The 15825-nt window shown below is 49.2% G+C and overlaps 2 protein-coding genes across 2 annotated transcripts in view; both read left to right on the top strand.

The window, feature by feature from the left end:
- The window catches only part of SLC41A1 (solute carrier family 41 member 1), an 18149-nt gene extending 9244 nt beyond the window's left edge, over nt 1-8905 (top strand). Inside the window, exons 3-10 of the mRNA XM_090124684.1 lie at nt 1136-1207; nt 1498-1642; nt 1740-1886; nt 2436-2583; nt 3148-3227; nt 4031-4165; nt 5188-5336; nt 6524-8905. Of these exons, the coding sequence (XP_089980810.1) occupies nt 1136-1207; nt 1498-1642; nt 1740-1886; nt 2436-2583; nt 3148-3227; nt 4031-4165; nt 5188-5336; nt 6524-6709 (1062 nt within the window). The 3' untranslated portion in view covers nt 6710-8905. The remainder of the gene's footprint in view (nt 1-1135; nt 1208-1497; nt 1643-1739; nt 1887-2435; nt 2584-3147; nt 3228-4030; nt 4166-5187; nt 5337-6523) is intronic.
- Nucleotides 8906-9630: 725 nt separating this feature from the next.
- On the top strand, nt 9631-15662 carry RAB29 (RAB29, member RAS oncogene family). The gene is made up of 5 exons (XM_031606002.2): nt 9631-9775; nt 10556-10627; nt 11147-11328; nt 12596-12717; nt 13067-15662. The coding sequence occupies exons 1-5, from the start codon at nt 9652-9654 to the stop codon at nt 13182-13184; spliced, it is 618 nt and encodes a 205-aa protein (XP_031461862.1). The 5' UTR covers nt 9631-9651; the 3' UTR covers nt 13185-15662.
- Nucleotides 15663-15825: the final 163 nt, after the last annotated feature.

The raw sequence follows: 15825 nt of genomic DNA on the forward strand, positions 1-15825 counted from the left end.
GTGACTCCATCGTGCAACAAGTTCACATTTCTTGAGCCTCTCCCTTATGATTTCATTAGTGACAAACTTGTTTTTCCCTCCTGTTCATCAGCTTTGAATGCTACAAGACTGGATACAGGCACAATCTCTCTGCCTGTCCTTCTTTCCAACTCACTGTGAAGACCAGAAGGTGCTGGGGAGAGCAGAATTCCTGTGTTCTGCATAAGCTGCAACCTGCAGGGATTCTGCTGGGTTTTGTTTGGATTGTATGCCAAGAAATTAAAGCAGCTTTCCTTCTGTTCTGGTTATTCTGATTAGCATCTCCCGTAGTGATGCCAGATGACCCGTGTGCCATGGCTGCTTCCTGCTACTCAGTAGGTCTCCACGTGGCACTGGCCTTGTTTACTCAACTTTTATCCCCAGCAGTAGTTCTTGCTGCCAGCTCCTTGTGCCCACGTGGTGCTGCTCTGGCCTTGTCCCATGTCAGAGCTGGGGGCACTCAGATAGCTGACCTGGGATCTGTGCAACCCCTGCTTCTCTCCTGGCTGGCCAAATTGAGGGGTAGTGTGACCCAACTGGGCCTGGGCCAGGCTTGGCTTCATCACCACTGAAGTAAATTCAAGCAGCAGTGCGTGGCTCTGTGTGAGGGCAAAGTGTATCTTGCTGCTTTTGCAGGATTTTCATCAGAATTTCTATTGCTGTTGATTCTACCTTACGCTCCCTTCAAAATTCCTTCCGTAGTGCTCTGCTCTTGCTGCATAGGAGTGTGTCAGCCCACTCTTGTTGATGCAAAGAGGTGTCAAAGCTGAAACTGGAAACAGCTTTGGTGTGCTGGGCAACAAAGCCAGGCTAACTGTTGGAAGAGCTACGGGTTGTTGCTCAGACTGTGTAGCACACGTGGTACTCACAGAACTGCGTGCCCCAACCTTGGTTGTCACTACAGAGATGTACCCTGGCTGTGCATCTGTGTGCACGTGGACACACGTGCCTTTGCTGCTAAATTGCTCTGCTATGAGAGGTGAGGATTTGCAGTCATTATTCTCTCCTGCTCCTGGCACAAACCTGCATAGCTGAAAGGCAGGAATCTGACAGTTAGCAAGTGCGAAATGCCATCCATCTTTTAATGTTCTAATGATGCCATGATGTCTTCTTGCAGGCTAATATTGGCCAAATGGATACACCCAAAGAGCTCTGGAAGATGATAACAGGGAACATGGCTCTGATACAGGTAAGAAAATGGGAAAGAAAACATGGGAATGCTGGTAGTTGTTGAAGTCCAACTTGAAGAGGTGTCAGAAGGCTTGAATGTCTTTTCTTAGGTATTGACTTGGGTATTCAGTATTGCATGTCTGGTGGGGAAACAAATGGCACCTTGTTATCCCATAGTCACATTACCATAGCAGTTTGCCCTGAAGGTTGAACTCGGTGTTTCCTTGCTGAATGCTAACCCACCTGAAATAGTACCCCAGCACCATTTTGCCTCAGTCTTCTTGATGATTATTTTGTTTTTATTTTCAGGTTCAGGCTACAGTAGTTGGCTTCCTGGCTTCGATTGCAGCAGTGATATTTGGATGGATTCCAGATGGGCACTTCAGCCTTGACCATGCTGTCCTGCTCTGTGCCAGCAGTGTGGCTACTGCTTTCATTGCTTCCCTTGTTCTGGGTAAGAGAGATATCATGTACATTCTCCATACGCCTCTTCCTAACGTGCTGGGCTCTCCTTGCCTTCATCCTATTTTCTTCCTCTTTTTTTGCTGCAGGCATGATCATGATTGGAGTCATCATTGGATCCAGGAAGATGGGAATCAATCCTGATAATGTAGCCACACCAATTGCTGCCAGCCTGGGGGATCTCATCACCCTGGCTCTGCTTTCAGGAATCAGCTGGGGCTTGTACAAAGAGTTGGGTGAGGAGCAACAAAAGGCTTTTGTCTCTCCCTGGTCCTTGTGTCTGCTGCAGTGTCTCCCTTGAGTTTCACCCTGTTCCTTTACCCTTAATCCTTCTGGGGCTTCAGAGTGCTGGGAGCTTGGTAGGGCTAAAACAGTGGAAGAAGGCAGCTTTGGTTGTAATCTTGTGTACTGTCAGCACCAGCTGGGGGTTCCTCAATGCAGGGTTGCAGCTGTGTGCTGTAGATTTCCTCCTCCCTTTCCTCCACTCTCCTTCCCTGGCGGCAGGGATGCAGAGGATGTGACTCAGCCAGGTTCAATCAAAGGTGAAGCATTGCTGGGAGGTCTCACCCAGGAGTGGGAAGTAGGAAGGAGCAGTTAGGAAACTGAAGAGGTTTCACTAAGCAGATGTATCAGGAGGAAATGCTGGCTCTTGTTTGTATGTTTCTGACTCTGGGGATGGCAGCTCTCTGCTGACAGGGGTGATGAGCTCAGCTGAAGTAGCACCACACTTTACTGCTGCAGGATGTGTCCTTGATTTGTTGCCTTTGCTTATTTTTCCCCCTCAGAGAGCAAAGCATACGTGAATCCTTTGGTGTGTGCCTTCTTCATAGCTCTGCTGCCCATCTGGATCATCATTGCCAAGAAGAATGCAGCGACTCGGGAGGTGCTGTACTCTGGCTGGGAGCCAGTCATTATTGCAATGGCAATTAGCAGGTAGGAAGGTGTGCAAGAGTTCTTCTCCCTGAAACACAGACTGAAAACGCCCCTTTTTCCCCCAGCCCTTCCAACCTATTCACGCTTGACAGATTCCAAAAGAAGATGGAGAACCAAACTTCTCCTTTCACAGTGGCCTCTGCCAGGAAACTGGAGGTCACGTTGTGTTTTCCAGACAAAGACACTGGGATTGAGGCCCAGGGATATTGAGCACCTGACTGCTGGAATCCAAGGCCTCAGCAGTGTGCCTGCTGCTGCACAGCTGGCACAGCTGCAGATCCTGTCCAGCAGTCCTCACAGGAGCTTTCTTTGCTCTCTGAAGGGCAGGACTGCTGTTGATTACTGTGTTGCAGTAAGCTTTACGTTGGGGGATAAAGACTGTGCTAAAACTTTGTTTTGTTACCAAATATCAAGGCCTAAAACCACACAACTACACTTGGGGTAGTTGCACAGGTTGGGTGGATACATCACCCAGTGCATACACTGCAGCAGAGAGGACCTGCAGTGCTTTGTGTGCTGCCTGATGAGCTTTCAGCACTGACCTCTTCGTTCTTCCCTTTGCAGTGTTGGGGGTTTAATTCTGGACAGAACAGTCTCAGATCCAAACTTTGCTGGGATGGCTGTCTTCACACCAGTTATTAATGGTAAGCTCCTTTCTGTGCTGATATTGCAGCTCCGATGGTTCTTGGCAAGCACTGAAATTGGCCTCTGCCTCAGTGCAGGCAGATTAAGGAGGCTAATTCTGCTAGATCACCAGTGAGATGAGGTTAGACCCAATCTTTACAGCAGCATGGCTTCTCCTTCAGCAGAGGGTAACAGGTCCAGGGGGGGCTATTGCTGAGAGAAGCTTTCCAAATCTGAGCCACAACAAGAGCTGTGTTTGTTTTCCGCTTCCTTCTGGCTGGTGGAAGACCCCTGATCCAAGATACAAGCCCTGCAGCACTCAATAACATAAGGATTTGGGTTTGCAACTTGAGTCAGGAAATCTAGTTTGTTCTGGAATGAAGCTTTGACCTCCTTTCTGCCTAATGAACCAATGGAACTCTGTTGTGTACTAGTTCTCAGCCTTGCAATAAATTGAGTTAATTCTGCAGCAGCGCATCTTTGGGTTGGTGAGTTCCAGAGTTTCACTGGTGGTCTTGCAAAATGCAGCAGCTTTTAAACTTTCCAAGTGTGTTTCAGTGACCAACTCATGTTTGTTTCACAAATTCTTTCCAATCAAAACTGCTATGATAGAATTGTATGTATTTTACTAGGAGACCTTGGGGGATACTGCAGAACTGCATTCTTTGTCTCAGCTCTTTACATCCTGCAGAAGTGGAGTTTGTGTCAGAAATAGGCTGTCTTGCACTATCCCAGCACCTGGCAGCTCTGGTTGTGCTGGCTGCTGAAAATGGCTTTCAAATGGGATTGAAATGTTGCCTTATTGTACTCTCCTTATCTGCAGGTGTGGGTGGCAACCTGGTGGCAGTGCAGGCGAGTCGCATCTCCACTTACCTGCACATGAGTGGGATGCCTGGAGAGACCCCTGAAACAGCCCCTCGCAAATGCCCCAGCCCTTGCAGCACCTTCTTCAGCTCAGGTACTCAAGTTATGGCTTGAAATGTGTGGAGTTTTGCCAGCAGCAGTTGCTGCAAATGGCTGGCAGAGCTTGGCTGCGGCCATCGCTGGAGCACTGTCACAGGAAATGGTGGCTGAGGCTTAGAGGCAGCTGTCAGCTCCTGGATGTCTGCTCTTCTGGCCTGGCCTGCCCTGCCCTCTAGAGACGAGTGGACCTTTAGCAAAGCTGCTGTGCAAGAGGACATATCCCTGCTGGATTAGGAAAACACGTTGCCAAAGTCTCATGCCCTGACTGTGTAATGCTGTAAATCCTCCACCCAGTAAATCTTTTCCAGATGTTCAGGATACCTAAACCTGCCTTGAAGCTGCTTGAGTGTTACAGGTCTGCTGGGCCTATAGAGCTACTGTTAGAGAAAATTAGCTTGCATGTGCTTCTTAGCCCTGCTGTTTGTAGCAGTTGTGTAGCAGAGAGCAGCCAAACCTGCATTCCTACATAGTGTGGGGAGAGGTAGTTGTACTCCAGATTGCCTGGGGGAGGTTTGATACTCCATAGCCTGGGTTCTGGCCTTCTGATAGAAGGGAGATCCGATGTGCTCTGTTCGTGTGTACCAGCTGCAATCTGCAGGGTTTGGAAGCAGAAAGGGGGGGAGATCTCCAGTGTGGTGATCACCTGTCAGAAAACTGATCTCCAGACAAAGTGCAGGCACAGCTCCAAGGAAATTCAGTGTTCATGGTGGACTCCCGGCAGCTTGGAACTTAGTGCTGTCAGAGGTGGGACGAGTCCTTTTGGCAGCTGGGCTTTGGGAACAGCTTTTGCTCTGGGGGCAGAGTTAAGCTCTCCTACCAAATTTGATGGAGTCTTTGTTCATGCTGACACTTAAGTCAGCATTTGGGGTGCTGTTTTCCAGCCTAAATCTGGAGTGCAGGGATGAGAGTCCAGTGCTCTGCTGTCTGCTTTTGCTTTGCCCACAGCTGTAGGTAGGCTGCAGAGCTGCTGTGTTCCCATCCCACTGAAGCCTGAATTCCACCTTTGTTTCCCAACAGATGTGAATTCCCGCTCTGCCCGTGTGCTCTTCCTTCTGGTTGTGCCTGGACACCTCGTTTTCCTTTACACCATCAGCTCCATGCAAGGTGGACACACTACACTCACCCCTATTTTCATTGTTTTCTACATGACAGCTGCACTTCTCCAGGTGAGCTGAAGCCCCTCTGGGGGGCTACAACTGCTCAGGCTGCAGTAAGGAACACTGCCATGCCACCTGCAGCATGGAGCTGCTCTGCCAGCTGTTGGAGATGCATTGCTGAGGGATGTGTGCTATCCCCAAGAGGTCTCTGCTGTTTCCTTCTTCTGTGTTAATCTATTCTATAAGGTGCTTTAGTAATTTGAAAACTGCTGGTGAAGAAAGCAGGCTGTGCAGTTTGCAGGACCTCCATGCTAGTGGCTCTTCCTGCCCACATGGGGAAAGGGCCTGGTGCTCCTGCTCCTCTCACAGCAGCTGTGTGAGCCCATGGGCAGCGGTTGTTGTGAAGGATGTGCACAGACCCAGCTGCTCCTGCTGCAGAAATGCAGCAGCTGTTTGCACGAGCAGTTGTCTGTGTAGGAGGGAAGGGAGAGCTGCTCTGGTTGGGGAGTTTTGTACAAAGCCTGGCCATGCTCCCTCTGCTCGCCCCATGGTTTTGGTGTCCTCTAAAATCAACAACTGAAACTGGCTTGAGGAAATGAGTCAGAGCATCCATCAGAGACAAGAGCAGGGAGCTGTCATCCAGGAGGCTAAATTTAAGTTATGAGCTCCTCCTGGCTGCCTGGGCTCGAGGAGGGGGATTCTGCTCACAGGTGCTCTGTGAAGCCACAGTATGAGCAGCATGCAGGCTGGGGGGCACTGGGCTGTGGGGTTCTGTGGTGCTGCTGCTCTGCCCTCCCAGCCCTGAGCAACCACCAGAGGTGGTGGCCAGAGGTATGTAGCCTCTTCCAGACCCTGTCCCAGACCTGAGGCTTCAGAGGATCCATTGTGGATTTGTGCTGTCTTTAAACACTGATATGAAGGAGGTAGGGAGAACGTCACACTCTGGTAGCTTCAGCTGCTGGGAAGCTGCTCTTTATCCCTGGGATCCAGATGTTGCTGTCCCTTCCTAAGAGTCCTGTGTACTCCTGAGTCCTCTCTTCTGCCCCATATCTCTGAGCTTTTAGATCTGAAGATGGAAACGCAAAATATAGACTTCCTGGTGTTTGGGTATCAGTGCACTGAGCCTTTATGCTTGAATGTGATGGGGACACATGAAGGGAAGGAGGGGTGAGCGGGCTGCAGTGGTGCTCCATGAGGACAGGGGTTGCAGAGGTTGGGGCTGTGGCTGACGTGGCTCTTTTCTGCTTCTCTCCCAGGTTCTCATTCTGCTCTACATTGCTGACTGGATGGTGCACTGGATGTGGGGCAGGGACCTCGATCCTGACAACTTCTCCATCCCCTACTTGACAGCGCTGGGTGACCTGATTGGAACAGGTCTCCTTGCTCTCAGCTTTCATGTCCTCTGGCTTATTGGTGACCGGGACTCCGATGTGGGAGATTAGCTCTCCCTGCTGCCCCTCCCCTCCTCTCAGTTCTCCTCCATTCATTTTTGTCATAGTTGTTTTTCTTCCACCCTCACTCTCCTCTCCCCCCTCCCCCCCAACCCTGTCTCTCACGAGACTTCATCTTTGATACAAGATTCTCATTATTTTCAATGGGAATTTTATGTGGTTTATATTTCAAGCCAAGTTTGTACAGAAAAATAAATCTAGTTTTAGGAAGGACGCGAAAGTGTAACGAGACAATCACCAAGTGCAATTTCCTAGCAGTTGTCTGACCAGTGTTCCAGGGGAGCTGCCCATCAGTTGATGGAGCACACAGGAGGCCCACCTGTCCCAGCCACTGGAGGTGAAGGGCTGCTTTGTTCGCTTCATAAGCGTTTAAAATACTGGAGATAAGGTTCAGATTTTAGTTGCTGAGAGGGCACCTTCTAGCAAAGTACAGCCTTGTGGGTGAGGACACTGGGATCTCCTGTTTTCTCTGTCCTGTGACCCTTCTCCCTCATGTTTTCTCCCCAAATCCCTCCCTGTGCTTTGCACCCAAAGCATGCAGCTCTCTGGTCCGGAGATGATCCAGTTTTGTGCATTTAAGCTTGCTTTCAGCTGCTTTGTGTGCTGCTGATGGGCCTGTTGCAGCTGGGCAGGAGCTGCTCAGTACCTTCCCTTGCTGAGCCTGAAGCATTTCAAATTCGGGAGCCTTTTGCTACTGCTGTCTCTTAGAAGATGCCATCTGTGTTTAGCCATTGGCTTTCCCTATATGTGTAGGAGAAAGCAGGAAAACAGGTCAGCAGCACAGCCTGAGCTGTACAGCCATGCACTGTTGGTGCAGTGCTCTGTGTGGCTCTCAGCAGAGAGCCCTGCTTGCCTTGAGCTGCACATGGAGCCTGGGATTGGTGACAGCCCAGCATGCCAGCAGAGGCTGAGCACTTATTTCTCTCCTGCTTTTTGTGCTGCCCAGCTGGGAGGTGACCAGGAAGCCTTCCCTTCTTCTGCCTTTGCACCCTGGGAGGATTCTCATGCGTAGCATGAGAAAACTTGTTCTGGCTTTGTGACTGAGGCATTTGTAAATCATCTTCCTGAGTGCTGTCAGCACTCAGCGCTTTTTACTTTTCCCATTTGGGTATAAATTGATTCAGTGAGCTGAGCGCAGTTTATTTAAGCAGGTCTTATTGACTTGGAAGCTTCACTCAGCTGCATCGAGTTTAAGTGATGCACTCAAGCAGACAGCACTGTTAAACAGGCTCTGATGTAAACTGAATGCATGCGTGCATGGGAAAGAGCTTCTAACGTTGGTAGGGATGGGGATCATAGTGTCCTATGGGACCCAGTTTTGGTGCTGCAGTGCCCAAAGCACAGGGAGATGCCCACAGTGCCCAGCATGGTGCCCTGGCCCTGAAATAACACCTGAGCTCTCACAGAGCTCACACTGCAGCCCTGCTGCTGCCTGTCCTGTTTGCCTGCAGATCCAAGGCATCACTTGAGAGCTGCAGGATTTGGGGTTGCCTACAGGCTGCTGCTTTTCTTGTTTTGTCTGGATTGGCTTCAGTTCCTCCCTTAGGTTACCCTCAGCTCTTCTTGCACAAAGAGGCAGTGCTCCTCCCCTTCTTACCTTGCTGATGTGAAGCTCACCTTCCCCCTCTCCATCTCTGTGCTGTCCTTAGTTGCAATAGCTCTGACCCTCCTCCTGTTCCCCGTAGTGACTTTGGCTGCTCGCAGGTCTGATTTCAGCCACAGCTCTGTTCAAAAACACAAGGAAAACCAAAACAACAAAACAACCAACCAAACTCACACCCCAAAGCGAGAAGTCTGAGCCCGGGGACTCCTACAGCATCCTCTGCTGTCAGCTCCTATCCCTGCCTGATGCTGAGGGGTGGACGTGAGATTTCCTTCCACTAACACACATCTGCGTATGGCCGTGCCATTGCTGCTCTGTGCTGTGCTATCAGCTTTTGGTTCCCCAGGAAAGAAGTGATGCCAGAGCTGTGCTCGTGGTCTCCCATGGGTGCAGAGGTGCTGCGGGGTGAATGGAATGGGGCAGAATCTCATTTAGCATTTCAGCACATCGACAGCCAAAAGCTTTTTCCCACCACTTGCACTCGGTTGCATGGCCCACCCTACAGCTGACTGCAAATGAGAAACACCCGTTTACTCTTTTTATTAAAGGAAAAAAAAAAAAAAAAAAGAAGAAAAACACAAAAAGACTGTCTTAATTATTTATAGTTACTGTAACTGGATTGACGGATGTCAACTGCTGATAAATTATATTTCGTTAAATAAAGATGACATTTATTTATGTGGACTTGGGTGCCGTTCTTTCATTGGTCTGCGTGTGTGGTTCCAAGCTGCTCCTGTTTTGCAGCAGCGATGCTCTGTGTTCAGCTTTGGGCAGCTCTTTGTGGGGGGATGGAGGGAGGGAGGAAGGAGGTGTGGGTCTCTGCTCCTAGAAACTGATGGCAGAACGCATGGGAACAACGTAAAGCTGTGCATGGTGGGGTCAGGAAGCAGGAAGGAAAGGGCTTTCCTATGGGGGGTCAGACAGCAGAGCTGTGGGATGCCCTGCACGTGTCGGTGACGCTCTCAATGATGCGCTGTAACTTCTGGCCAGCCCACAGCGGGGCTGTGAGATCTCTGGTGCCTCCCACAGCTCTCCTGCTCTGCGCCATTCCCTTCCATTCCGTTCTATTCTGTTCCATTCTGCGCTATTCTATTCCATTCTATTCTATCCTGTTCTTTTCCGTTCTGTTTCGCTTTCTTCTATCCTATTCCGTTCTATTTGGTTCTATTCCATCCCATCCACCTCCGTTCCGTTCTCTCCGTTCTATTCCGATCCTCCCCCGCCCCGAAGCGCTCCGGAACTGCGCGATTCCGCCTGACCGTCACGTGACCGCAGCCCCGGCGGAGGGGGGGCGAAGTTTTGGGGGGGGTGGGGGGGTGGGTGGGAAACGATGGGGCATCGGGACCGAATGTTCAAAGTGCTGGTGGTGGGAGATGCCACGGTGGGGAAAACATCGCTGGTGCAACGCTACGCTAACGACAGCTTCAACCGGCATTACAAATCCACAGTGGGGGGTGAGCGCGGCTCGGGGGGGGGGGGTCCGAATTACCGGGGGGGGGGGAGGGTTGGGATTGAATCCTCATCCGTGCCGATAACGGAGATCCGAGGTGCTGAGAGGGGGGTTTTTCTCAATCTGCTGTGGGTTCGGGGGGGTCCCGGCTCCGTCCCGTGGAGCCCCCCGGTGTTTGTTTGTTCCGTGCTGTGAGATCAGTGAGATGGGGCGTAAGGAAAGGGGTTGGGGGGGGGAGTTGAGGGGGGGCTGCGACTGCTTTTGAACGAGGAGATTTGGGGTGAGATGGGTGATTCTTTGTGTAATGTGGATGTGAATGAAGCTGCAAAGAGTGGGGGGGTTCTGAGGCTTTGCTGGGGTGCAGGGGGTGTCACGAACCCGGAGGGGATTCCTCAGCCCGATGCTGAAAGCATTGCAGGGCCACGTCCTGGAGAAGCTGCAGCACCGTGAGCTCCATTAAATCCTTTTTACGATGAGTTCCCAGCTTCAAAAAACTCCAGGCCTGCAGGGTTGGCAGCACTGGGAGACAGTTTTCCTCCCACAGTTAAAAAACAAAGCAGCCCAAGCTGAGATAATGGCACGCCGTGCCTTCCTGCTCCCTGCCGAGTTTGTTACAGCTGAGCTGCAGGCATTGGCTGCGAGGTGGGCAGTGTGTGGGGCTGTCTGGATTTAAGGCCAATTTTGCAGCTTTCTATGACAAGAGGAGAGGGCACAGCGCTCACAGCCCCTCGTGGTCCATGCAAAATGTCCTTAACAACGTTTCCTTTCTTTTGGGGATTCACAGTGGACTTTGCTCTGAAGGTTGTCCAGTGGTCGGAGTCGGAGACAGTGCGGCTTCAGCTCTGGGATATTGCAGGTAGGTTCAAACAGAGCCCAAAACTGCATTCAGGTTGGGATGAGGCTTCTCCAGGAGATGCAGTCCTGAACTCCCTGTGCTGGGATGGCATTTGGGATGCAGAGCAGATTGGGATGCAGGGTTGTGGGTTCCCCACCCCCCCGTCCCATTTCTGCCGTTTGGGTGTGAGCGTCTGGAATCTTCATAAAGAAAAAACAGGAAGGAGAAGTTTGCAATGAGGGGATTGCAGCAAAGAAACGGATTTCGGTTTCAGTCCTGAAAAGAGGATTAAGAAAAAGTCCCAAAAAGATATTTGGGAAGGGAAAGCAGTGCTTGGTGGGGGCTGAGCAGGAGGAGATGAGTGCAGGTGGTCCCACATCACTGCTTTCTCACCTCAAATTATGGTGCACCACAGTGCCTCTATTTCCTAAGTGGAGTTTAGAGCTGAAGAAATGAAGTACTGCCGTAGGCACTTATTTGATTGAGTCTTAAAAATGGTAACTTCTGGGAGGATTTTTTTCTTTTCTTTTGATCCTGAAGGGCAGGAACGCTTCACGTCCATGACCCGGCTGTACTACAGGGAGGCATCAGCCTGCATCATCATGTTTGATGTCACCAACGTCAGCACCTTCAGCAACAGCCAAAAGTGGAAGCAGGACTTGGACAGCAAGCTGACGCTGCCGGATGGGAGCCCTGTGCCATGCCTGCTGCTGGCCAACAAGGTGAGCAGCACAGAGCAGGCTGTGTGTGTGTGTGTTGTGTGTGTGTGTGTTGTGTGTTTGTGTGTGTGCCTGCGGCTCCACAACTGCAAAGGGAGTGCAGAATGCAAGGAGACAATTCACCAGTAGGTTGTAGGACAGCCTGCGGTCTTCTGTGATTCTTTGAATGGCCAGGGTTGGAAGGGAACTCAAGGATCATGAAGCTCCAACTCCCTGCCACAGGCAGGGCCACCAACCTCCACATTTAATCTCAGCCCAGGTTGCCCAGGGCCCCATCCAACCTGGTCTTGAACACCTCCAGGAATGGGGCATCCACAGCCTCTCTGGGCAGTTTCTTCCAAAATCCTTCCTGATGCTTTCCTGAATTCTTCTTGTTTGTCAGTCTCTAGCAAGGCTTTGCATTAACAAGGATACAGTAGGACTTAACACACAGGTGGCACCAAGGAGATGTTAGCAACTGCTTGCTCCTAGGATGCAGTTACTTTTGCAGTTCTGCACCCCTGTGTTCAAAGCTTTCCTCCTGCTCTTCTATTAGCTTGTGCTACACAGCAGAGTTGGTGTGTGACAGACAAGCTCTGCAGGGATGGATGTCTGCTTTTCCTCTGGATGCAGCATCAAGTTTCACTGTGCACACCGGTTGCTGTCACTTAATGATTCATTTTCATTTAAAAAGTACCTCTGTGTTGTTCACGTGCTAACATCAGCTCAGCAGTCATTTCCAGATTCACCTTGCCTGGTTTGAGAGAGCCTGAAGTTGAAGCTGAATCAAAAACATGAAGGTTGGGTAGGAGAGCAGCTTTTCTTCTCTGCTTCTTCACAAATAATGTTTTCCCTGACAGCAGCTGTGCCTGAATTGGGAGCAGCTGTGTACCTATGGGTGCCGTGCTCACACTAACACGGGCTCTCCTTGCACAGGTGCTCCCACTCCTCCCAGTGCCAGCAGTGTGGGTGCCCCAGCAGCAGTGTGCTACTCATGCTATCCTGGTGCTGGTGGGTTGGGGATGAGTGACAATGCTTTCTGGAGGAACCTCCATTCCATGCATGCTTGACCGAGGTGTGTCAGGATCTCAGATGAGATAAATGTATTGCTGCTTGCAACATCCTGCTAAGAACCTTGCCCTGAGAACTCTGTGTCAGGTTGGGATTGTGGAGATGTGAAGGGCTGAGCCATCCTCCCACTGCCCAACATTGAATGGGCAAGAGGGGAAGTTCCCCTCCCAGCTTGGGAATGGAAAGGTTGAGCCTCACCTGGCTGACTCCTGTTTTACAGTGTGACCTTTCCCCATGGGCAGTGACAAGAGAAGAAGTGGATCGTTTCAGCAAAGAAAATGGCTTTTCTGGTTGGGTGGAAACATCTGTCAAGGACAACAAGAACATTAACGAGTCTATGAGGTAGGAACAGTGATTGAGGCACACTGCTAGAGTTAATTCCCTCCTTCAGACAGCACTGGCTGAGGTAAGGGGAGATGCTGTCAGTGAGTAACAGATAGCAGCAATAACATGCAAGTAAATCTCCTGAAGGGAAACTGAATTCTGAGAGGTCAGAAGTTCTGCTGCCCTTGGTCAAGCAGCTTGTACCCAGGAAGCTGATCCTCTCTTCCTTAAAGCTCTGGAGTTTTGTGTACAACCAGGAGTTGTTGCTTTGGTTTTTTGTTGTGTTGTTTTGTTTTGTTCTTCTCTGTGGCCCAATGCTGCTTGTTGAAGAAAAAAAAACCCAATTTTACATCTGTTTGTCTTCCAGAGTCCTGATTGAGAAGATGATGTCCTCATCCACTGGTGATGGAAGTTCTGCTGCTCCCTGGAGGGGGGATTATATTAACATCAAAGAGACGTCCCCGCCAGGCTGGGCGTGCTGCTGATGCACTGACTGCACCACCTGCTTCTGTCTTCTACCCCTTTGTTTGTTTGTTTGTTTGTTTTCAAAGATAGTGAGCTGTCCTCTCTTTAGTGTACACCCATACTCACTAAGCATTGCTGCAACGGCTTGGAAGGAGGAATGGAAGGAGTGAAAAAAGGAGCCCTCTTTCTTCCAGCATAGCAGCAGTGGGAGCACAGCGCGGTCTGTGCTCAAGCACATGGCTGGGATTTATCTTTTAAAACATTGAGCACTTTTCTTCATCTTCTCCTGTGGGACATCCTGTGTCATACAGGGTGAAGGACGTGGAACATGTATTTTTAATGCTGTTGCACCTTTTATTCCCCACAACCTGAACCCGACAGAAGCATCATTCCAAAGTGCTGCAGTGACCTTCGTTTGATCCACGCGAAGTTGAATTGTTCTCTCTGCTCCTTTGTGTTCCTGGGGTGTGATTACAGCAAACCCTTCATTCTGTGCTCTGGAACTGCACACCTCTGCCTGCGTATCACTGGAGACCAACGCATCTCAGCATTGTCATCCAATGTCCTTAAGGTGTGGATTTGAGATGTAGCACAGCCCTACATCACGTGTGTGCTGACTGTGGAGCTGAAAAGCACAGACCACAACTTTGTCAAGCATTGCCCAGTTGCCTTCTGTTCCTTCACTCTTACCCTCTGTCTAGCACAATCCTATGTGTTCTCTTCTGCTGCTGCTTTATTAGGACACTGGGAGCTGAATGAGGAATGGCTGGTAAACTCTTTTGTATGACAGAACAACAGTTCTTTTCACTTATAGCCCACCCTGTGTCCTACCATCTTACAAAGCTTTGCAATTGCTGATGAATTGCCTTCCCACCACCGTTACTGTGCAGTGACTTTGGAGGCAGGCATGGTGCTGGAAGCCCACTGCTGGGTTAGTGCTCCAAAGGGCAAGCAAAGGAAAAGACTTTGCAGGGCAAAAGGAAATGAAGAGACCTGCTCCCTGCTTGCTTTTTTGTGCCTGCTTTTCCTAGTGTATCCCCCAGGTATGCATAGGTGTGAAAGGCTCTTGCCAACAACAGTCTGTAAGAGCACATTAGAGTTATCTTGGAGGAGTTCATAGGAAGGCCAGTCTGCAAGGCTGCAGTTATGCAGCACTGTGGGGACTTCTCATCAGTGTGCTGTGCCATAGAATTGTCCTGCCTGTGCTGAGGTTAGGATTTAAAGAAGTGCTCTTCAATAATGTTTTCTCTTCTCTAATAGTTTACATCTCACAGTGTACCAAAAGATTAAAAGGCAGAAAAGCTTTCCCTTAAGAGCATCCATTGCCTGTAGATGCAGAGTAAGAATAGGAACTGATTACCTTCACTAAGCACCAACAAAAAAGCTGAGTTTTTGTTATTTGAGGTTGAGAAAGATAAGCTGTGAGTAAGGGCTACAAAATCTAGGCCTAATGTTGTATTCCAAATATCTGGGGTAAGATTCTGTTGTACAAATATTGCCAAATCCAGCCTTATAAGCACTTAAATACACCTTTCTCTGTGCCACTGGATTAACTGGAGAAACACATGAAATGTGTAGAAGTGGTTAGGAGAAAAATAGAAATGTCTTGTTGTGTTTTATTTCCTAAACGTGTCAGGGAAAAGAAAAAAAAATCCTATAAATATTTTTAGAAATACAGGGAAAAGGGTCTAATTTTTAAAAGGATCCGTCATGAAGCTGTAAAGACTCGTGTGTTATTTACTGATTGCTGTGTGTGCTATATTTGAGCAAAGGCCAGGAGTTAGAGCATACAGGTGAGCCCATACAGGGGCTGAGGCTCACAGTGGAAATCTCTGCCCAGGACCAATTGCTGCAGCCACAAAAGCTTGAACTGAGCAGGAACTGCACAGCCATGGTTTCCATGTCCTGCCAACATGCCATGCATCCTGCAGGAAAGCATCTCATGTCTTCTGTACATTGGTTGGATACATACCAGTGCCTCTTTAATATCTAGACCTCTGATTTTTCCTTAAGTGCTTCTCAGATACAAGGAAAAGCCAAAGGAAGAACTCTTCTGATTTTCTTATGTTATACGTGACTCCTGTTCCACTTGTTTTGAAAATGACCTTTGGTTTCTCCTTCCTGCAGTGCCTGCTTTGACATTGTACTCTGTGTGATTCTGGGCAAACCATACCTATTTCACTCCATTCCACATGTTTCTCATTGCTTAACTCTTTAAATTTGTGGTCATGGGTCTCAAATGACAGCAATCTGTAGATCCATGTAGAAATGTATACTGAAATAGAATAAGAAATAATGAGGTCAAAATTGAGTTTGTTTTTTTTTTAAACAGCTTGCAGTTATGCACAAGTATTTGAGAGACAGGTTTCTCCTTACTGTAACACTGCAGTATTATCATGTCTATACAAAGAGAAGAAACTGCTGGGAGGTTTTTCTCCCTATCAATCCGTAACTGAATGCAGTATAGCAAAGATCTGAAATAAAAGAGTTTGACATTGCTTGTGTAGTAGTTGTTTTCCTGTCTCGAGAGCCCTAAGAAATGGGTTCATGAGATCAAAACAGAAACAATATTGCTGCCAAGAACAGAAGGTGCTATAAAGCATCCAGTGTGGACTGCCCTGTGTTGCCAACAAAACAGATTAGATCCTTTTCACTGGAAAA

The sequence above is a fragment of the Phasianus colchicus genome, chromosome 25 (genome assembly GCF_987193195.1).
Source record: "Phasianus colchicus chromosome 25, bPhaCol1.hap1.1, whole genome shotgun sequence".
NCBI classification, from domain to species: domain Eukaryota; kingdom Metazoa; phylum Chordata; class Aves; order Galliformes; family Phasianidae; genus Phasianus; species Phasianus colchicus.

What these genes read in the sequence shown, in the direction of transcription:
- RAB29 (XM_031606002.2), top strand. Translation starts at nt 9,652, where the DNA reads ATGGGGCATCGGGACCGAATGTTCAAAGTGCTGGTGGTGGGAGATGCC. An exon ending in TTACAAATCCACAGTGGGGG is followed by an intron (nt 9,776 to 10,555) that starts GTGAGCGCGGCT and finishes GGGGATTCACAG; the next exon opens with TGGACTTTGCTCTGAAGGTT. An exon ending in GCCTGCTGCTGGCCAACAAG is followed by an intron (nt 11,329 to 12,595) that starts GTGAGCAGCACA and finishes CCTGTTTTACAG; the next exon opens with TGTGACCTTTCCCCATGGGC.